Raw genomic sequence first — 21,860 nt, 5'->3', positions numbered from 1 at the left:
AATTTAGCAACTTTTAAGACTTGTGGACTTCAACGGGGGGGATTCTGGGAGCTGAAGTGCACAAGTCTTGAAAGTTGCCAAGTACCGTATTTTTCGGAGTATAAGACGCACCTTAGTTTTTGGGGAGGAAAATAAGAAAAAAACTGATTGGCAGGTGGATTGGCCTCGGGGAATACCCCCAATCAGTTGTTCCCAGAGGTGAATTTTAGCAACAGGTTCCTTGGTTGTGAGCTCTGTGCCTTGCTTTTTTTTTTTTGCTTTTTTTTTTCTGCCTCTGAAACTCTGTTTCAGAAAAAACTTTTTTCTGCGTCTGAAAGCTTCCAAAACAGAACTTTAGAAAAAAAAACCCTCTGAAATTCTGTTTTGGGGCTTTTTTTCTGAAGTTCTGTTTGGAGGCTTTTTTTCTGAAGCTCTGTTTGGAGGCTTTTTTTCTGAAGCTCTGTTTGGAGGCTTTTTTTCTGAAGTTCTGTTTGGGGGCTTTTTTTCTGAAGCTCTGTTTGGAGGCTTTTTTTCTGAAGCTCTGTTTGGAGGCTTTTTTTCTGAAGCTCTGGGGCTTTTTTTCTGAAGCTCTGTTTGGAGGCTTCTTGTCTGAAGCTCCATTTGGGGCTTTTTTTCTGAAGGGCCTCTGGTAACTCAGACTGCTAAGACAGTCTGTTATTAACAGCAGCTGCTTGCAATTACTGCAGGTTGAAGTCCCACCAGGCCCAAGGTTGACTCAGCCTTCCATCCTTTATAAGGTAGGTAAAATGACAACCCAGATTGTTGGGGGCAATAAGTTGACTTTGTATATAATATACAAATGGATGAAGACTATTGCTTGACATAGTGTAAGGGTGTGTGAGTGTCCATGCACATAGTGTGAGTCTTCGGAGAAGGGTGGGATATAAATGCAAATAAAAAAATAAAATAAAAAAGCTTCCATTTCTGATGCTTTTTTCAGCCTCTGAAACCTCTGTTTGAGAAACCGGGCAGGGCTCCATTCGGAGTATAAGACGCATCCAGATTTTCACCCTCTTTTTGGAGGGGGGAGACGGAAAGGTGCGTTTTATCCTTCGAAAAATACAGTAGTTTGGAGACTCCTGTTCTGGGTGCTAGGCGACTGCCTTCTGATTTTTAGCTCCATGGTACCGAGTTCGTCTCCGGTTGATGCGGGCCACGTGATTTGAAATCACCTCTGCCTTGGATGGACGGGCAAGCTGTTGACTGGGCAAAGCTGGGCAATGCTGCCCTGGATGGAACGCCAAATTGAGGCTTCGGATTCATTGTTGAAGCTCTGCTCCCCTGTCAGAGGTCCATCCTTAGCTTTGAGAGAGACCTGAGGCCAACCGAGATGGACTCCTTGCCGAAGGCTCCATCGCCTGACGTGTTGGAAAGCCAGAAGTGAGCATTCGGCCCACCGGCGAGAAAAGAAGAACAACTCTTGAGAACCCCTTGTTGCTCAACCGCGTTGAGCGCTGAAAGCTAACTCCCATGGGGGAAACTTGATTCTCTGGTCTACCTGCACGAAACGGGGGATGGATTCCAGGGCTTCCTTTGAACAGAGGGAAGTCGATGTCTTCCATCTTCAGAACTCCATTATCCTGGCTCCCCTGGGACCATTTCCCCTGTCAATTCTGCGACCTCTCAAAGCCAAGAATCGGCATCTGTTCGGCTACAGAATGTCACGTCTCTTCTTTCATCTCTGTAAACGAAGGGTCAATGCGAGCAGACATTGCTTGGTGGGCGGGTGGGGGGGGAGTAGAGGGGGATTGGAAGGGGGGGGTGTCTCTCCTCTTTGCCCCTCCTCTGCCCTCCCACCGAGGGTCAGCCCCCGGTCTGTTCGGCAGGCCCCTTTTGTCTGCAACTCAGCCAAGACCCTCTTTGGCAGCTGGGTCTCTTGACTCGGAAACCCGTCCCAGCCAAAAAGGGGGCTCCCTTAAATCAAGTCTCTTGCAGGGCTGCCTCGAGTGCTTGCTTGGAAAGGGCCGAGCAGCCGCCGCGGCAGGGAAGGATTTTGCCAAGCCGTCCAAATTCACTTGACAGGAAAACAAAATTCCAGCCTAATTTTAAGCAGCTGTGGGAGGGCCAGGCGAGATAAGAAGCGAGAAAGGGGTCTGAAGCCTTTCCCCCACCCCACGTCTGTCTCTCTATGTGTGTGTGTATGTAACTAGACAAGTCGCATTCGTTGTAGAAGAAAAAAAAAGGGGTGGGAATTCACTTGGCAATGCTTGTGCAAGTCCAGAAATCACCATCATGAGAATTTGGAAGGTACCTTGGAGGTCTCCTGCTCGAGCAGGAGATCCTATCCCATTCCAGACAGGTGGCTGTCCAGTCTCTTCTTAAAAACCTCCAGTGTTGGAGCATTCACAACTTCTGGAGGCAAGTCGTTCCACAGATTAATTGTCCTCCTGGTTAGAAAGATTCTCCTTAAGTTCCAGGTTGCTTCTCTCCTTGATTAGTTTCCACCCATTGCTTCTTGTCTTGCTTTCGGGAGCTTTGGAAAATAAGTTGACCCCCCCACATCTTCTTTGTGGCAGATACTGTCAAATAACTGGAAGGCTGCTATCATGTCACTCCTGGCCCTTCTCTTCCTTAGAGTAGACCGACTCGATTCTTGCAACCGTTCATCGTATGTTCTATTCTCCAGTCTCCTAAATCCTCTTGGTTGTTCTTCTCGGCACTCTTTCCAGAGTCTCAACATCTTTTTTTATATATATATATATATTGTGGTGACCAAAACTGGGTGCATTTATTCCAGGTGCTATGCTTTTTTTTTTTTTTTAGCAACAAGAAAAGCGCTGACATTTTGAACCGTCATACACGAAAGTGGTTTTCTACTTTTCTCTTCACACCAACTTCATCCCTTTCTCTGCAGGATTCCAGATAAGGAGGAATCCAATGTGACTTAACTCAGGGGTCGGTAATCTTTAAACAGTCAAAGAGCCATTTGGACCCGTTTCCCACAGACAAAGAAAACACCGGGAGCCACAAAAACCCTTCCCCTTGCCTGACTTATTTCCTGAGCGGCCACAAAACTAGCATACGTAGTTGAATTAAACGCTCTGTTTTCTTCTGAAACTTTTCTTGCCTTGGTGTCAGGCCTGGAAACCATATTAGACTTTACACTTGGATTTATCCATGGTCGGCCTACCGGGGGTTGAAAAAGCTCAATAAATCGCGTGCCAGCCTGTGTCGCACATTGGCGGTTGTGATGCATATTTTGAACGACAGGGAGCCGCAGCAGAGGGGCGAAAGAGCCACAGATCGCTGACCCCTGACTTAACCGACTGACTTCCGTCCTCTTCTTTTTCGTCCTTCTTCCCCTCTCCCCCTTCTTTCTGTGTTTGTGCTTCTTTATGGCAATTTTTTTTTGTTTTTTACGATTCTGTAAGATGCTCTGGCAGGCTTTCAGACGGAGAGCAATACATACTTCAAATTAAAAAAAAATAATAATAATACAAATCTACTGATGGAAGGAATTCCCCCTTCTCCCACGTAGTTTGGCTTACTAATTTGGCTGGCCCCTCTTGTCAGTTTTTCTTTCTCTAAAACATGCAGATTTTATTTATTTTTTTAAAAAAAAGTCACCTGCCGCTCTGCAGACAGCCTGATTTAATTTAGTTCTAGCCTTTTTTATTATTATTTTATTTTAAATATAGCAAGCTAAAGTGTTGGTCTATCTCTAATTTGCAATTGACAGGCAGAAAACCACAGATCTCACAGTTCAACCCTGTTGCAAATATTCTCTTCTATCGTGTTTTTTTTTCCTCTGGAAATGCCAAAAATCTAAGTTCTGGAATGCAAAATCCATGTGTTCCATCACCAAGTCTTCTCCAAAGACCATCATGAAGTGGGCCTGGCTAGTCTAGTGAAGAGAAAAACCAGGGGAGACAGGATAGCAGTCTTCAAATACTTGAGGGCCTGCCACAGAGAGGAGGAAAGGGGTCAAGCTATTTTTCCAAAGCACCAGACAAGGAATAATGGATGGAAACTGACCGAGGAGAGATTCAACCTAGAAATGAGGAGGAACTTTCTGACAGTGAGAACAATCAACCCACGGAACAGAAGTTGCCTTCGGAAGTTGTGGGAGCTTCATCACTGGAGGCTTTCAAGAAGAGACTGGACGGCCATTTGTCAGAAATGGTTTAGGGTCTCCTGCTTGGGTGGGGGGTTGGACTAGATGACCTACAAGGTCCCTTCCAACACTGTTAATCTGTAAAAACTCTGTAAAGTGTTATGCCTTCCTTCTCAAGGTTGGGCTAGGGTGAAGAAAACAAGGATGCTAGTCTTAGGAGATTTTATACCGTAAAGGGCAAAGGTTAATATTTCCTTGTCCAGTCATGTCCGATTCTAGGGTACGATGCTCTTCTCTGTTTCTTAGCTGAGCCGAAGATATTTCTGTGGCCATGTAGCCAGCATGGCTATATGCCAGAGGTCCACGGAGCACTGTTACCTTCCCACTGAAGGGGTACCTATTTATCTACTCGCATTTGCCTGCTTTCGAACTGTGAGGTGGGCAGGAGCTGAGGCGAGGACGGGAGCTCATCCTGTAGCATGGAGCTCGGGTCTCGAACCCGGGCTATTGGCTTTTCCAACCGATAAGCTCAGCATCTTTAACCGGCGAGCCATCATGGCCCTTATACTTAAGACGTTCCAGTTCATAGAAGTTTCCCCACTCCCAAAAGAGGGAGAGGGAGAGGGAGAGAGACACAGAGCGACAAAGAGACAGAGAGAGAGAGAGAGAGAGAGAGAGAGGAAGGAAGGAAGGAAGGAAGGAAGGAAAGAAAGAAAGAAAGAAAAGAAAGAGAGAAGGAAGAGAGAGGGAGGGAAGGAAGGGAGAGAGATAGAGAGAAAGAAAAAGAAAGAAAAGAAAGAAAGAAAGAAAGAAGGAAGGAAAGAAAGAAAGAAGAGAGTGAGAGAGAAGAAAAAAAAGAGAGAGAGAGGTGGGCCTTTTGATGACTCTGGCGGGGAGGGGAGGCTCTTGACGACTTTGATGGGCTTGATTTATTGGGATGGTTTTTAAGTCACAAACCAGCTGTGCACCTCCTTCCCTTCCAAATTGGATAAAAGGATATGCCATCAATTTGAAGAGCTCTCCCAAAAATCGCAAAACCCCCCCCACCCCGTTCCCTCCCCACTACCACCACTTTTTCCATATTTCATTACTAAAAAGATTGCTGAAATATTTTCTTGCATTTAGCTGTCATTCCCTGGGAAGACTTTACGGGTGGGTGGAGGGGGGGGGTAGAGGTTTACTCTTTTACCCCTTCCTATAAAAGGAGGGAGTGAAGGGGTCAGAATTGGGCTATTTTTATATAGTTTACAGCCGTGACTATTCTATCATCCTTCCTTCCTTCCTTCCTTCCTTCATTCTTTTTCTTTCTTTCTTTCTCTTCCTTCCTTCCTTCTTTTTCTTTCTTCTTCGTTCTTGTTCTTTCTTTCTTTCTTTCTCTTCCTTCCTTCTTTTTCATCCTTCCTTTTTTCTTTCCTTATCTTTAATTCCTTCCATTCCCTCTTCCTTCCTTCTCTTTCTTTCTCCCTCCCTCCCTTCCTCCCTCCTTCTTTTCTTCCTTCCTTCCTTCACTCCTTCCTTCCTTCCTTCTTTTCTTTCCTTCCATTCCTCTTCCTTCCTTCCTTCTTTTCTTTCTTTTCTTCATTCTTGTTCTTTTCTTTTTCTCTTCCTTCCTTCCTTCTTTTTCATCCTTCCTTCCTTCCTTCTTTCCTTCTCTTTCTTTCTCCCTCCCTCCCTCCCTTCTTTTTCTTCCTTCCTTCCTTCCTTCCTTCACTCCTTCATTCCTTCTTTCTTATCTTTCTTTCTTTCTTTCCTTTCTTCTTTTCTTTCTTTTCTTCATTCTTGTTCTTTCTTTCTCTTCCTTCCTTCCTTCTTTTTCATCCTTCCTTCCTTCCTTCTTTCCTTGTTTTTCTTTCCTTCCATTCCCTCTTCCTTCCTTCTCTTTCTTTCTCCCTCCCTTCCTCCCTCCCTTCTTTTTCTTCCTTCACTCCTTCCTTCTTTCTTTCTTATCTTTCTTTCTTTCCTTCCTTTCTCCTTCCTTCCTTCCTTCCTTCCTTCTTGATAACATCTCATGGTTGGCCACGATGGGGTTATCATTTCCCCCCCTTCCTCTTTAAATGTTCCAAATAATCAAAATGGAATATTTTGTTGTGGCGGAATTCAAGAATGAGAGCTGGGGTGAAATAATATGTGGAGAGAATGTTCAAACCGAAGGGTGGGTGGGTTTTCCTCCCCTTTTTAGTCTCTCCTGCCTGAAAGGTAGAAAAATGTTTCCCCAGTCTGGGGCATGTAGGAAGATGTCCCCAGAGCTCCTGCATTGCTAACCTAAGCCCTGTTTTTTACATTGCTTTGAAGGCCGTTTCTTTATGGGAAAAACAGGACTGAAATACACACATATCGAAGTGTATTTGAGTACAAAGAGGAGATGGACAATATGTGAAGGAATGCAGAGTTCTCGAGGAATGAAAAAGGCCCCAGAGTGATGGGGAATAATAGCTGATTACACTGACAATATCCTCCTTCTGGTGGAATCGTGAATGGGCTGAGCATTTGGACACAACTTACTCTTTCTTTCTTTCTTTCTTTCTTTCTTTCTTTCTTTCTTTTCTTTTTCTTCCTTCCTTCCTTCCTTCCTTTTCTTTCTTTCTTTCTCCCTCTTCTTTTCCCATCCAAATCTTCCTTCCTTCCAGGAAGATTTGGAGGGGAAAAGAAGAGGAAGGAAGGAAAGAAAGAAAGACAGACAGAAAAAGAAAGAAAGAAAAAAAAGAAAGAAAGAAATGGGAATGAGAGGAAGGAAAGAAGGAAGGAAAGAAGATTTGGAGGGGGAAAGAAGAGGGAGGAAGAAAGGAAGGGAAGAAAGACAGACAGGAAGGAAGGAGAGAAGGAAGGAGGGAAGAAGAAAAAGGAAGGAAAGAAAGAAAGAAATGGGAATGAGAGGAAGAAAGAAGGAAGGAAGGAAGATTTGGAGGGGGAAAGAAGAGGGAGGAAGAAAGGAAGGGAAGAAAGACAGACAGGAAGGAAGGAGAGAAGGAAGGAAGAAGAAAAAGGAAGGAAAGAAAGAAAGAAATGGGAATGAGAGGAAGGAAAGAAGGAAGGAAGGAAGATTTGGAGGGGAAAAGAAGAGGGAGGAAGGAATGAAAGAAGGAAAAAAAGAAATGGGGATGAGAGGAAGGAAAGAAGGAAGAAGGAAAATTTGGAGGGGAAAAGAAGAGGGAGGAAGGAAGGAAAGACAGACAGGGAAGGAAGGAAGGAAGAAGAAAGAAGAAAAAGAAAGAAAGAAAGAAAGAAAGAAAGAAAGAAAGAAAGAAAGAAAGAAAGAAAGATTTAGAGACCGGACTTCAGATTGGAATTTCCCTGTCTCTCACTGAGGTTATTCTTCTTGAGTTTTTTTTTTTTTTAACTTGGGTAAGTTGGGATGGGGCCCCATGCTACAGTGATGGGACCTCCAACGGAGGTCAAGATGGTTGATGGGCTTCACTTTCTTTGCCTCCCCATCACTGGGACCACCCCTCCCTCTCTCCCTCCCTCCTACCCTTTGATCTTAACGTCTTGACAAGGTACAAACCTGGAAAGCAGGCAGGAATGGTGCCGTGACACACACATGGGACCTATTTTTACTGACCTCCCAACTCCAGGTGTTTCCTGAACAAAGAAGCAGAAGAAACCAAAAGCTGACCTTGAAATGGAAACAGCTCCCAGTTCACCTTCCTTTCCACTAAAATTGGCAAATTTGGTGGGCTAGGAAAGAGGAGAAAGCCAGTCCTAAAAGACTGTTTTCCTCCAAGTTATTTGGGGGTGCCTCTTGACAATGCAAAGGGACGTCGACAGTTCAGCGGTTCGAATCCCTAGTGCTGCGTAATGGGGTGAGCTCCCGTTACTTATCCCAGCTTCTGCCAACCTAGCAGTTCGAAAGCAGGTAAAAAAATGCAAGTAGAAAAAACAGGGACCACCTTTGGTGGGAAGGTCACAGCGCTCTGTGCGCCTTTGGCGTTGTTCCATGGGTTGATTGTTCTCACTGTCAGAAAGTTCCTCCTTAAGTTGAATCAATCAATAGAAAAAAAAATAGAGCTGGAAGGGACCTTGGAGGTCATTCAGTCCAGCCCTCCTCTGCCCAAGCAGGAGATTCTACACCATTTCTAACAGATGACAGTCCAGTTTCTTCTTGAAAGCTTCCAATTCAAAAGCATCTAAAAAAAAATGCAAGTAGAAAAAATAGGGACCACCCTTAGTGGGAAGAGAAGAGCGTTCCGTGAGCCTTTGGCGTTGAGTCATGCCAGCCACATGACCACGGAGACGTCTTCAGACAGCGCTGGCTCTTCGGCTTTGAAACGGAGATGAGCACCGCCCCCTAGAGTCGGGAACGACTAGCACGTATGTGCAAGGGGAACCTTTACGTTTTTAACAGATTAAAAGGGACCTTGTAGGTCATCTAATCCAACCCTCCCACAAAAGCAGAAGACCCTTCACCATTTCTGACAGATGGCAGTCCAATCTCTTATTGAAAGCCTCCAGGGATGAAGTTCCCACAACTTCTGAAGGTGATCTATTCCACTGAATATAGAATAACAGAGCCGAAAGGGACCTTGTAGGTCATCTAGTCCAACCCCCCGCCTCTGCCCAAGCAGGAGACCTTTCACCATTTCTGACAGATGACAGTCCAGTCTCTTCTTGAAAGCTTCCAGTTCAAAAGCACATAAAAAAAATGCGAGTAGAAAAAAAATAGGGACCACCTTTGGTGGGAAGGGAACAGCGTTCCGTGCGCCTTTGGCATTGAGTCATGCCAGCCACATGACCACGGAGACGTCTTCGGACAGCGCTGTGGCTCTTCGGCTTTGAAACGGAGATGAGCACTGCCCCCTAGAGTTGGGAACGACTAGCACGTATGCGCGAGGGGAACCTTTACCTTTACCTTGACAATCCACTCCTGTTTTCCTTTCCTTGAAAAGGGAGAGCAAATGGAGGCCTGCGTTAGCTGTTCTCCATCATAGCTCCGTCGGGGGCTGGGGTTTGATCACGGCTGTCTGTGCCACCATCCAAAACTATATATTTATTTTACCCGTGCAAGCCTTTGCACGCTCCTGGTTTCCATTTTGTTCAGACAGAAGAGATGTTGCTGTTGTTTTGAGTGGGAGCTGATCTTCCCATCAAAAGACGAAGCAAAATGAAATAAAACAGTGTATATATATATATATATATATATATATATATTTGTAGGGCGGGGGGGGAATTGGGAAGGGGGATTCATTTCTCGTCTTCCTTTGCTGTTCTCCTGGCCCCCACACACCCCTATCCAACCCACCTCACTGGCTTCATTTGTAACAACCCCCGCCCAGACGGTGCCGAGATCACCCCGAGACATCTACGGCTTTATAAATTAAAAACAGTTTGAGAGAAAGAGAAAGGAATTATCAAAATAACGTCATTTTTATCTAGCCGAAACGATGCACAGAATGGATCTCCTCTTCCTTCTTTGACTTCTTTCTAAGACTCTCATTTATTACAACTATTTATTTATTTATTTTCTCCAGCATTCAAAGCTTCTATAAATGAAGTAAGTAACAGTAACAGAGTTGGAAGGGACCTTGGAGGTCATCTAGTCCAACCCCCTTCACCCTATTCATGTAGGAGACTTACACTAGGGATTGAAACCGCCAGAACTGCTAACTGCTGACTAAGTAAGAAGGAAACAAAAAGACCAGGACACATTCTCTATAAGTGGTCAGTACCCAGATAAGCAGGGATTAACACCAGACAAACAATCCATTAGAAAACAATACCCTGATCTGAGAACTATCAAGAAGAAAAACATAACCCTAGCAACACTGGCAAAGCAAGCTAGTATATATAAACAGGGAGCGAAGCCCACTGTCTCTCATCTTGATAATGTTACCTAGTTGGTGTTGTGTCTGCACCCCCTGAGCCGGGCCTGCTGCCAGAAAGTGACTTGGACAGTGAGGGGGAAGGGCCGTCAGGACTTACCTCGGGAGCACCAGCTTGCCTGGCTCAGCTCCAGGAGCCAGAAACAGGCCAGGTGGAAGAGATAATGAGGCCTCCATCCCCTGACTCTTCCCCCCCCCAGGCCACGCCTGCAGACCCAGCTGATGGCAATCAGGCTTGGTTTCGTAGGCAGGAGAGGAGGGAACAACAGAAGCAAGGGTGGGGCAGGCCTAGGAAGTGCTGAGTCATGGAGCCACACCCCACAGGATATAAAAGGCAGCCAGAGCTGCTGTGTCTCTTTGTAACAGGCAAATCCACTGATTGACTAGAGCTGAAGTTTGTGACTCACCAGCATCGTGGAAGATAACGGAGGCTCTTGGCAGACACTGGCTATTCTGCTGCCAGAGCTGATAGTGATGGCTAATTAAGCCATCACTTGTACAGAGGCGAGGGAGGCCAGAACAGTTGGGTTCTGAAGCATCTGCAAGCCAAGAGCCAAGCTCGGACAACACCAAGGACTCCGTAGGAGAAATGCCTGAGTGTGCATCACCACCTTCAATTTTGCAGATCCTGCAATGCAATGTTAAATACCTCTGTCCGAATAAATAAATTCATTGAGCGGCATCTCTCATTTCTCTCTCTCTCTCTCTCTTTTTTGGGATCTACAGGAGAATCCTTGAGCTTTGCTGACGATTTATTGTCCGGCCTTGGAACTGCCTGCGTTGCTGCCGGGAGGACTCACGGGGATGGCCAAGATGCCAGCCTTTATTCCATCATTTTCAAATGTTTGGAGCCGGATGGATTGTACAAGTAAGCAAAGGGAAGGCGGGTGTCGTGTCTCACCTCCCACTCCGACCAACGAGTCAAGGAAGTCTGTAACAAACTTGGCAACAAAGCCTCTGCAACTTGCCAAGTCCCTTCGAGGTTTATCAGGGCAGGCAGGAGTCCAAGTTGTGACTTCAGCGATAGGGTCTGATATCAGCAAACTAGCTAAGACTTTGCTTGACTCAAGGTTGGAATGCCAAAAGCAGGTCCTTTATATAGGCTGTGGGGTGTGGCTCCATGACCCAGCATTTATCCAGGCCTGCCCCACCCCTCCTTCTGCTGGCGTCGCCTCTCAGATCTCCAGAAGCAAGGGTCCTCCCACTCTGAATTGTCTTCAGCTGGATCTGCTGTCAGCGTCTGGGAAAGGGAGGGGTCAGAGGGAGTAGGGCCGAGTAATTCCAGCACCTGGCTGGCTTCCTGCTCTGAAGGCTGAGCCAAAGGAACACACGCTGTATGAGTGAGGTTTATCGGGCTTGTCCTTTCACTCCTGGAATCCTCTCTGGGCATGGGGCCAGGGCCGGGGGCTGGAGGCATGACAGGCCGTTCATCTTCATTATCAGACTTGGAGGGGCCGGGGGGGGGGGGCTGGAGGCATGACAGGCCGTTCATCTTCATTATCAGACTCGGAGTCTGATAAAAGGCACGGTTGGAGACGGGAGGGGCCCAGCTGAGGAGAGGAGGGAGGACGAATCACAACAGTGGGGCTGGAGGGAGGTATGTCAATGAAGGCTCAATCATCCAGGCCAAAAGTGTCGAAAGGTTGAACCATGGCAACTGGACTGAACTTTGTTAATCTGAGACCTTTTGCTGCTCTTCCTCATGAGCCCTGGTGGCACAGGGGTTAGAATGCATATTGCAAGTTAACTCTGCCGGCTGACTGCAGTTCGATTCTCATCGGCTCAAGGTTGACTCAGCCTTCCATCTTTCCGAGGTGGCTAAAATGAGGATCCAGATTGTTGGGGGGACAAGAGGCTGACTCTGTAAACCGCTTAGAGAGGGCTGTGAAGCACTGTGAAGCAGTATTTAAGTCTAAGTGCTATTGCTATTGCTTCCTTCCTTCTCTCCCTTCTCTCCCTCCCTTTTCTCCTTCCCTTCCTTCCTTCCTTCCTTCCTTGCTTGCTTGCTTGCTTGCTTGCCTGCCATGGTGGGGCAGTGGTTGGAATTCAGTACTGCAGGCTAACTCTGCCTACTGCCAGCAGTTCGATCCTGACCGGCTCAAGGTTGACTCAGCCTTTCATCCTTCCGTGGTGGGTAAAACGAGGACCCAGACTGTTGAGGGGCAAGAGGCTGGCTCTGTAAAACCGCTTAGAGAGGGCTGAAAAGCGGTATATACGTCTAAGTGCTATTGCTATGGCTATCCAAGCCGCTTCATCATTCGGAGCAAAATTAGTTAGGCGGAGTGTCTCTCTTGCAAACTTGGTTTCTTCTCCTCGTCTTGAAAGAAAACATCTTTTCTTGGAAGCTGTTGGAGCTGTCGACAATTCCACGGGGAGGTTGTGTTTTGAAGTTGCCTGTCAGGAAGAGACATGCATGCTGAGTTGCGCATTCTCCCAATACCGTTCCATCCCTTCTTTGGGTAACACAATCCAAAGGCCAATTTGGGAGTTGAGTAACCTCTTTCATCCCCTCTTTGCAAATTCCATAAATATTATTTAACATCCTGGCGGCTTCCATTTGTCCACGCATTTTGGACCTACCTCAAGCCATGAGTCCCTGCAGTTGATCCAGTCCCTTTCCCTTCCCTTGCACATGTTTCCTTCCTTAGATCAAAGCCAAGCTTTGCGGCTTCTGAGAAGAAACAAACAAATAGAGCATGATGGATTTCGTAGCCTTTTCAACATCTGACATTTTGAAGAAACAAACAAAAATATTTCTTTTCTTCTTCTTTTTTTTTCTTTTTTGGCCAAAAGGCTAGCTAGGAGATCCATGTTTGAGGTTTGAAAAGGAGGAGGAGGAGGAAGAGGAGAAGGGAAGATATAGGAGCAGGAGGAAGAGGAGAAGCGGAAGGGGAAGGAGGAGATGGAGGAGGAGGAGGAGGAGATGGAGGAGGAGGAAGAGAAGGAGGAGAAGAAGATGGAGGAGGAGGAGGAGAGAGGAGGACGAATCACAACAATGGGGCTGGAGGGAGGTATGTCAACGAAGGCTCAATCATCCAGGCCAAAAGTGTCGAAAGGTTGAACCATGGCAACTGGACTGAACTTTGTTAATCTGAGACCTTCCTTTCTCCTTCCTTCCTTGCTTGCTTGCCTGCCATGGTGGGGCAGTGGTTAGAATGCAGTATTGCAAGTTAACTCTGCCGGCTGACTGCAGTTCGATTCTCATCGGCTCAAGGTTGACTCAGCCTTCCATCCTTCTGAGGTTGGTTAAATGAGGACCCAGATTGTTGGGGGGCAAGAGGCTGACTCTGTAAACCACTTAGAGAGGGCTGTGAAGCACTGTGAAGCAGTATTTAAGTCTAAGTGCTATTGCTATTGCTTCCTTCCTTCTCTCCCTTCTCTCCCTCCCTTTTCTCCTTCCCTTCCTTCCTTCCTTCCTTCCTTCCCTCCCTCCCTTCCTTCCTTCCCTCCCTTCTCTCCCTCCCTTTTCTCCTTTCCTTCCTTCTTTCCTTCCTTCCTTCCTTCCTTCCTTCCTTCCTTCCTTCCTTCCTTCCTTCCTTCCTTCCTTCCTTCCTTGCTTGCTTGCTTGCTTGCTTGCTTGCTTGCCTGCCGTGGTGGGGCAGTGGTTAAAATGCAGCACTGCAGACTAACTCTGCCTACTGCCAGCAGTTCAATCCTAACTGACTCAAGGTTGACTCAGCCTTCCATCCTTCTGAGGTTGGTTAAATGAGGACCCAGATTGTTGGGGGGCAAGAGGCTGACTCTGTAAACCACTTAGAGAGGGCTGAAAAGCGGTATATACGTCTAAGTGCTATTGCTATGGCTATCCAAGCCGCTTCATCATTCGGAGCAAAATTAGTTAGGCGGAGTGTCTCTCTTGCAAACTTGGTTACTTCTCCTCGTCTTGAAAGAAAACATCTTTTCTTGGAAGCTGTTGAAGCTGTCGACAATTCCACGGGGAGGTTGTGTTTTGAAGTTGCCTGTCAGGCAGAGACATGCATGCTGAGTTGCGCATTCTCCCAATACCGTTCCATCCCTTCTTTGGGTAACACAATCCAAAGGCCAATTTGGGAGTTGAGTAACCTCTTTCATCCCCTCTTTGCAAATTCCATAAATATTATTTAACATCCTGGCGGCTTCCATTTGTCCACGCATTTTGGACCTACCTCAAGCCATGAGTCCCTGCAGTTGATCCAGTCCCTTTCCCTTCCCTTGCACATGTTTCCTTCCTTAGATCAAAGCCAAGCTTTGCGGCTTCTGAGAAGAAACAAACAAATAGAGCATGATGGATTTCGTAGCCTTTTCAACATCTGACATTTTGAAGAAACAAACAAAAATATTTCTTTTCGTCTTCTTTTTTTTTTCTTTTTTGGCCAAAAGGCTAGCTAGGAGATCCATGTTTGAGGTTTGAAAAGGAGGAGGAGGAGGAAGAAGAGGAAGAGGAGAAGGGGAAGATATAGGAGCAGGAGGAAGAGGAGAAGCGGAAGGGGAAGGAGGAGATGAAGGAGGAGGAGGAGATGGAGGAGAAAGAAGAGAAGGGGGAGAAGAAGATGGAGGAGGAGGAGGAGGAGAAGAGGAAGGGGAAGGAGAAGGTGGAAGAGGAGGAGGAAGAGAAGGAGGAGGAGGGAGAAGATGGAGGAGGAGGAGGAGGAGGAGGAGGAGGAGGAAGAAAAGGAGGAGGAGGAGAAGATGGAGGAGGAGGAGGAGGAAGAGGAGGAGGTGGAACAGGAGGAGGAGAAGTTGAGGAGGAGGACAAAGAGGAAGAGGAGAAGGGGAAGGAGAAGATGGAGGAGGAGGAGATGGAGGAGGAGGAAGAGAAGAGGGGAAGGAGAAGTTGGAGGAAGAGGAGATGGAGAAAGAGGAAGAGGAGAAGGGGAAGGAGAAGGAGAAGATGGAGGAGGAGAAAGTTGTGTCAGTGTTTCTCATGCTTACCTGAGAAACCAGAAGGATCAAAGAGACATAAATCATGTTTTCCGGATGTCTCAAGGTTGCACAATCTTTATCAAGCCACCCTTTGTCATTCATGGGGCATGGCACGCCTAATAATAATATCAATATCCTAGGTTCGTGGGGAAAGTTCAGTGTGGCGTATCGAAGGCCAACAGTTAAAAGAATTGGCAGCTGTGAAGTAGCTGGCTTTCATGCCTAAGACAGGATTTGAACTCACTGCCTCCTGGCGATTGGCCTAAAGTCACCCAGTTGGTTTTCATGCCTAAAACGGGATTAGATCTCACCGTCTCCCAGCCCGATGCCTTAACCACTAGATCAAACTGGCTTTCACCAATGGTGGGTTTCAAATTTTTTTACTACCGGTTCTGTGGGCGTGGCTTGGTGGGTGTGGCAGGGGAAGGATGCTGTAAAATCCCCATTCCCACCCCAATCCAGGGGAAGGTTACTGCAAAATCCCCATTTCCTCCCGATCAGCTGGGACTTGGGAGGTAGAGAATAGATGGGGACGGGGCCAGTCAGAATTTTTACTACCGGTTTTCCGAACTACTCAAAATTTCCGCTACTGGTTCTCCAGAACTGGTCAGAACCTGCTGAAACCCCACCTCTGGCTTTCACCTTTTCTCCTGCAGAAGTGAAAAATAGTTTTCTAACTCAGAAGTTTCTTCTTTCTCTTCTTTTCCGGTTTCCTCGGTTGTTTTTCTCCTAATCTCAGGAACGAAAAGTTGTTTGCCATTTTCAAACAACAACAACAACAACAACGAATCTCTCTCGGCCATTATCTGTCTAGCCTCCCGCCCGTACCTAGGAGCTGCGTATTCCATCTCTTGTAAGGAAGATAAATCAAGTTAGATAGGAAGGTGGCTTGGAAGTATAAGCAGCTAAGACAAATTAGCCAGTGTTTAGAAGTTCTGTAGAGGAGAGATAACATGGATTTTTCATGGTTTTCTTCTTTTTTTCTCTCTCTCTCTGTCTGTCTCTCTCCCGCTTCCCTGGAAATAAAACGTGGGTATTTTATCTGCCTAGTCCCTCGATAAGGCTTCATTGATTGATAACCCCAAATTGGAACAGCATTCATCCTTCCCTTATCTCATTCCTGGCTCTTCCCAACCTCCCCCATGTATAGTAAGCTAATGCAATTAAATAAATCTTTCCTAATCTCTCTCCAAAAGTAGGCGGAGGGAAGTGGAGAAAGAGCTCTCTCTAAGGGAAGGGAGCTAAGAAGACAAAGAAAATGAATGGCGGTGGCTTTTGTTTTCTTTTCTAACTTCAAAAGCATTTTGTCATCCTCAAGAGCCGGTTTGGTCTGGCTTAAGTTGAGGCATGGGGGCTAGAAAACTGGAGCCTGTGAGTTCCAGTCCCGTTTTAGGATTGAAAGTTGGCTGGGTGACTTGGGGCCAATCACCAGGAGACAGTGAGTTCTAGTCCCGCTTTAGGCATGAAAGTCGACTGGGTGACTCTGAACCAATCACCAGGAGACGGTGAGTTCTAGTCCCACTTTAGGCATGAAAGCTGACTGGGTGACTCTGATCCAATCACCAGGAGATGGTGAGTTCTAGTCCTGTCTTAGCCACGAAAGCTAATCAAGTGACTTGGGGCCAATCACCAGGAGATGGTGAGTTCTAGTCCTGCCTTAGCCACGAAAACTAATTGAGTGACTTGGGGCCAATCACCAGGAGATGGTGAGTTCTAGTCCTGCCTTAGCCACGAAAGCTAATTGAGTGCCTTAGGGCCAATCACCAGGAGATGGTGAGTTCTAGTCCTGCCTTAGCCACGAAAGCTAATCGAGTGCCTTAGGGCCAATCACCAGGAGATGGTGAGTTCTAGTCCTGCCTTAGCCATGAAAGCTAATTGAGCGACTTGGGGCCAATCACCAGGAGATGATGAGTTCGAGCCCCACTTTAGGCATGAAAGCCGACTGGGTGACTCTGAGCCAATCACCAGGAGATGGTGAGTTCTAGTCCTGTTTTAGGCCTGATAGCCAGTTGGATGACTTTGGGCCAGTCATTCTCTCTCTCAGCCCAACATCCCACACTGTTGTGGAGAAACTAAGAGGAGGAAAGTGCTTCGGATATGCTCGCTACCTTGAGCTATTTGTAAAAATTTGTAATTTTTTTTTTAATTTGCATTTATATCCCGCCCTTCTCCGAAGACTCAGGGCGGCTTACACTATGTCAAGCAATAGTCTTCATCCATTTGTATATTATATACAAAGTCAACTTATTGCCCCAACAATCTGGGTCCTCATTTTACCTACCTTATAAAGGATGGAAGGCTGAGTCAACCTTGGGCCTGGTGGGACTAGAACCTGCAGTAATTGCAAGCAGCTGCTGTTAATAACAGACTGTATTAGTCTGTTGAGCCACCAGAGGCCCTATCTTGTAGCGCCCTTCTCCGTGGCACCGTCTTTCATGGGTGCTACCTGAACGCCATCGATAAACTTTTAAAGGATGGGAAGTTTCTGTTGAATGTTCTTTCCAGTTTTCATTTTGTTTTTTTCCATCGCTGAGACATCTATCCGTCAGTTTGAGATCACGTACAAGCGGCACTCTACCCTAAACCCTCAATGGGTACATTTCCCACCCAACCACTTCCGTTCTGATTAAAAGAAAAAAAAATTGCTTTTACAGCAGTGGCCAAAATTGTGGAAACCTTTTGGGAAGAGGTTGTTTTTGAGGTTTAATTGCTAATAACACCTCTCTTTTTTTTGGGGGGGGGAGTTTCAAGATAATCCTATTCCACTGCTGGAATGGCCTGGGAATAGCCCAGACCTTCACCCAATGGAAAATCTATGGAGCCGACTAAAGAAACTTGTTAGTCAGAAGTGACCCAGCAATAAAACCCAGTTAATAAAATCAAGATCACGTGAAGTGTTAATACCACTTTATAATGCCTTGGTAAGGCCACATTTGGAATCCTGCATCCAGTTTTGGTCGCCACGATGTAAAAAAGATGTGGAGACTCTTAGAAAGAGTGCAGAGAAGAGCAGCCAAGAGGATTAGGGGACTGGAGACTAAAACATACGAAGAACGGTTGCAGGAACTGGGTATGTCTAGTTTGATAAAAAGAAGGACTAGGGGAGACATGATAGCAGTGTTCCAATATCTCAGGGGTTGCCACAAAGAAGAGGGAGTCGGGCTGTTCTCCAAAGCACCTGAAGGCAGGACAAGAAGCAGTGGGTGGAAACTGATCAAAGAAAGAAGCAACTTAGAACTAAGGAGAAATTTCCTGACAGTTAGAACAATTAATAAGTGGAACGACTTGCCTGCAGAAGTTGTGAATGCTCCAACACTGGGAATTTTTAAGAAAATGTTGGATCTTTCTGAGATGGTGTAGGGTTTCCTGCCTGGGCAGGGGGTTGGACTAGAAGGCCTCCAAGGTCCCTTCCAACTCTGTTGTTCTATTGCTATTATTTCCTTGGGCATACGGCTGTTGGTGTATCAGGGCTGCTTAAAAGAAGCCCATAACTTGTGCCGGGTTGGAATCGACGCGGCAAATTACAGTCTTCCTTGCAGACAGTTGCAACATGTATCTCGTCTCTTCCCTTCTCCTCCTCCTTATCCTCTGGCAAACGAAGAACGCTTGACGGCATGCCAAAAGTACAGGAAGTCCCCTTTGAAAGTTATCTCTAGGAGACAAGGGATTCCAGTCGGGGGTTTCCTTTCTTCCTGTTCTTTTTCCTTTTTTTTTTTTCTTTTGGTTTCCCTACCCGTTTTGTACTTTTGTACAACTGAGCCTTGTCCAACTGAGTAAAGCGAAGTTCACCGGGAAGGCAGAGAGGTGGCCTGGAGGAACGCTTTGGTATTCTCCTGGAAGCGTCGAAGATCTCGCGTGCCTTTCCCCATCGACCCATGGAACGGGTTCTTTGGTTTTGCAATCTTTTGCATGCTGTGGCGCTCGCTCCCGTGAAGGGATGTTTTCTCGTGAAGGGATGTTTTCTCGGTCAGAGGCAGCACGTGTTTTTTTTTTTTCCCCCGGCTGGGATCAGGTTTCCCTGCGGGATTCTGGTGTTGTTGTTTTTTTCTCTTTCTGTCTGGTCTGATTTCTAAGGCTGCAAACTTTTTTTTTTTTTTAAACAAAACATTTCAAATATTTGTATAAATAGGAAGCCTCCTTCTGTGTCGGGGTTGAGATCCAAGGAATGAATTCCCTCCAGAGGGGTAAAAAAAAAAGGCTATTTAGATCCGCAGGCAAATGCCTTTTTGTTGTTGTTGTTGTTGTGGAACCCAAAGGTTGCATCAAAAGTCAACCAAGAATCCACTCCCCCTTCAGGGTTCGGGGCTGCCCAAGATGGGTGATTGGAACTGTTGCAAATCATTTGATGTGGTGGGATGAGATACAATGCACCTTCAGAACCCAGAGATGGGCTGTGAGGAATGTAAGCTATATATCATCCTAAATTTGGAGTGGTAGACATAAAAAACCCCCACCTCTTTTACATTTTCAGAGTGGAGTGGAGTGGAGTGGAGTGGAGTGGAGTGGAGTGGAGTGGAGTGGAGTGGAGTGGAGTGGAGTAGAGTAGAGTAGAGTAGAGTAGAGTAGAGTGTAGAGTAGAGTAGAGTAGAGTAGAGTAGAGTAGAGTAGAGTAGAGTAGAACAGAACAGAACAGAACAGAACAGAACAGAACGAACGTAGAGTGGAAGAATGGAATGGAATAGTAAAGAAATTTGGAATAGAATAGAATAGAACAGAACAGAACAGAATGAATGTAGAGCGGAAGAGTAGAATGGAATGGAATGGAATGGAATGGAATGGAATAGAATAGAAAAGAAAAGAAAAGAAATTTGGAATAGAATAGAATAGAATGAATGTAGAGTGGAAGAATGGAATGGAATGGAATGGAATGGAATGGAATGGAATAGAATAGAATAGAATAGAATAGAATAGAATAGAATAGAATAGAATAGAATAGAATAGAATAGAATAGAATAGAATAGAATAGAATAGAATGAATGTAGCGTGGAAGAATGGAATGGAATGGAATGGAATGGAATGGAATGGAACAAAACAGAACAGAATTCTTTATTGGCTAAGCGTGATTGGACACACAAGGAATTTGTCTTCAGTGCATAAGCTCTCAGTGTACATACAAGCTATAAGTGATAATCATGATCGTAGTCATAATCATCACAAATACATTAATCATAAGATACAACACTTAGTGATAGTCACAGGATACTAAATAAGCCATCAACATAACTGTGCTAGGAAACTAAATAAAACAATATAAATCGTAGAGATGCAAGCAACAAGGTTATAGTCTTAACTGGGAGGAGATAGGTAATAGGAAGGATGAGAAGAATAATAGTAATACAGTCTTACTAAATAGTTTGTCAGTGTTGTGGGAATTAGAGTGATGGCATGGGGAAGACAAATGTCCTTGTTTCTAGTTGTTCTGGTGTGCAATGCCTTATAACACCGTTTTGAGGGTAGAAGTTGAAACAATTTATGTCTAGGATAAATAAAAAAGATTTAAAAAGTCAGGGTTAGGCCCCCCATCATGCAGAAGGAGAAGCCTGCACATTCAATGGGCGAAGGAAACAGCAGAGGCCACCTCAAACCATGAAGATGTTGGAACACAGAGGTGTCACTGTTGCACAGTCTGTTTTGCACCCCATAGATTGGCCTTCTGGAAAAATCTGGCAGAATGTATTCTCTGCTACAAGTTGGAAGGAATCAGGCAGCTGACACGACTCCTTGCAACTTGAAACGTGTCTTCCTTGAGTTGTTTTGCTGGGTATTTCTGTAGTGGTTGGACAGTAGCTACTAAGCTTGTTGCAACGTTATGGAGGCGGCTGTTTTAACCTTCCACTTCTCTTTCTCTACTAATCCTTGAGGGTTTGTGACTGGCGCACTGAGGAAGATTTTATATACTGGGCAAGATTGATCTAGACGGCATTACCTAATAATGGATCTTGTTCTGCTTTTATCATTTGTGGACTTTCAAATGCCCCAAACAATAGAACACACACAAATGCAGAGAGAGAGAGAGAAAGAGAGAGAGAGAGAGATGACAGAGAAAGAGAGGAGAGAGAAGAGAAAGAGAGGAGAGAGAGAATACAGAGAGAGAGAAGAGGGAAGAGAGAAGAGAGAGAAAGAGGAGAGAGATAGAAGAGAGAGACAGAGAGAGGAGAGAGAGAGGAGAGGGAAAGAGAGGAGAGAGAGAGAAGTGAGAAAGAGAAGACAGAGTAAGAGAGAAGAGAGAGAGGAGAGAGCAGAGAGAGAGAGAGAGAGAGAGAGTGGCAGTTAAGAAGCAAAAAGAAAATTGAGAAGAGAAAGATAAGACAGCGAGAAAGAAAAGACAGAGTAAGAGAGAGGAGAGAGAGAGAGAAAGACAGAGAAGAGAAAGAGAAGACAGAAAGAGAGAGAGGAGAGAAGACAGAGAAAGAGAGGAGAGAGAAGAGAAAGAGAGGAGAGAGAGAATACAGAGAGAGAGAAGAGGGAAGAGAGAAGAGAGAGAAAGAGGAGAGAGATAGAAGAGAGAGAGAGAGAGGAGAGAGAGGAGAGAGAGAGAAGAAAGGAGAGAGAGAGAAAGACAGAGTGGCAGTTAAGAAGCAAAAAGAAAATTGAGAAGAGAAAGATAAGACAGCGAGAAAGAAAAGACAGAGTAAGAGAGAGGAGAGAGAGAGAAAGACAGAGAGAAGAGAAAGAGAAGAAAGGAGAGAGAGAAAGAGAAGAGAATAAGAGAGAGAGAATAAGAGAGAAGAGAAGACAGACAGAGAAAGAGAGAGAGAGAGAGAAAGAGAAGAGAGTAAGAGAGGAGAGAGAGAGAAGAGAAAAAGAAGACAGAAAGAAAGAGGAGACAGAGAAAGAGAGAGGAGAGAGAGAGGAAGAGAAAGAAAGAGAGAGAAGATAGACAGAAAACAAAGAATGAGAGAGAGAGAACAGAGAGAGGGAGGGAGGGAGGGAGAGAAAAGTGGAGATGTATCGTTTTGTCTTGCCCAAACAGCACCAATCCTCTATGTGTAGATTCTATTAATAATAATTAATTGCTTATGCTTCAAGGAGGGGCCTGGCTTCCTAATCCAAGTCTCAGAACTCCTGACCCTTGTTGATACGTACGT

At 45.6% G+C, this 21,860-nt stretch overlaps 1 protein-coding gene across 2 annotated transcripts in view; it reads left to right on the top strand.

Moving 5' to 3' along the window:
• The window catches only part of ASTN2 (astrotactin 2), a 479,279-nt gene that overhangs the window by 440,112 nt on the left and 17,307 nt on the right, over nucleotides 1-21,860 (top strand). For both annotated transcript variants that reach the window (XM_058159180.1, XM_058159179.1), the window contains exon 20: nucleotides 10,597-10,738. In XM_058159180.1, coding sequence (XP_058015163.1) covers nucleotides 10,597-10,738 — 142 coding nt within the window. The remainder of the gene's footprint in view (nucleotides 1-10,596; nucleotides 10,739-21,860) is intronic.

This window comes from Ahaetulla prasina, chromosome 16 (genome assembly GCF_028640845.1).
Source record: "Ahaetulla prasina isolate Xishuangbanna chromosome 16, ASM2864084v1, whole genome shotgun sequence".
NCBI classification, from domain to species: domain Eukaryota; kingdom Metazoa; phylum Chordata; class Lepidosauria; order Squamata; family Colubridae; genus Ahaetulla; species Ahaetulla prasina.
This window is presented reverse-complemented; position numbering and strand designations above follow the sequence as displayed.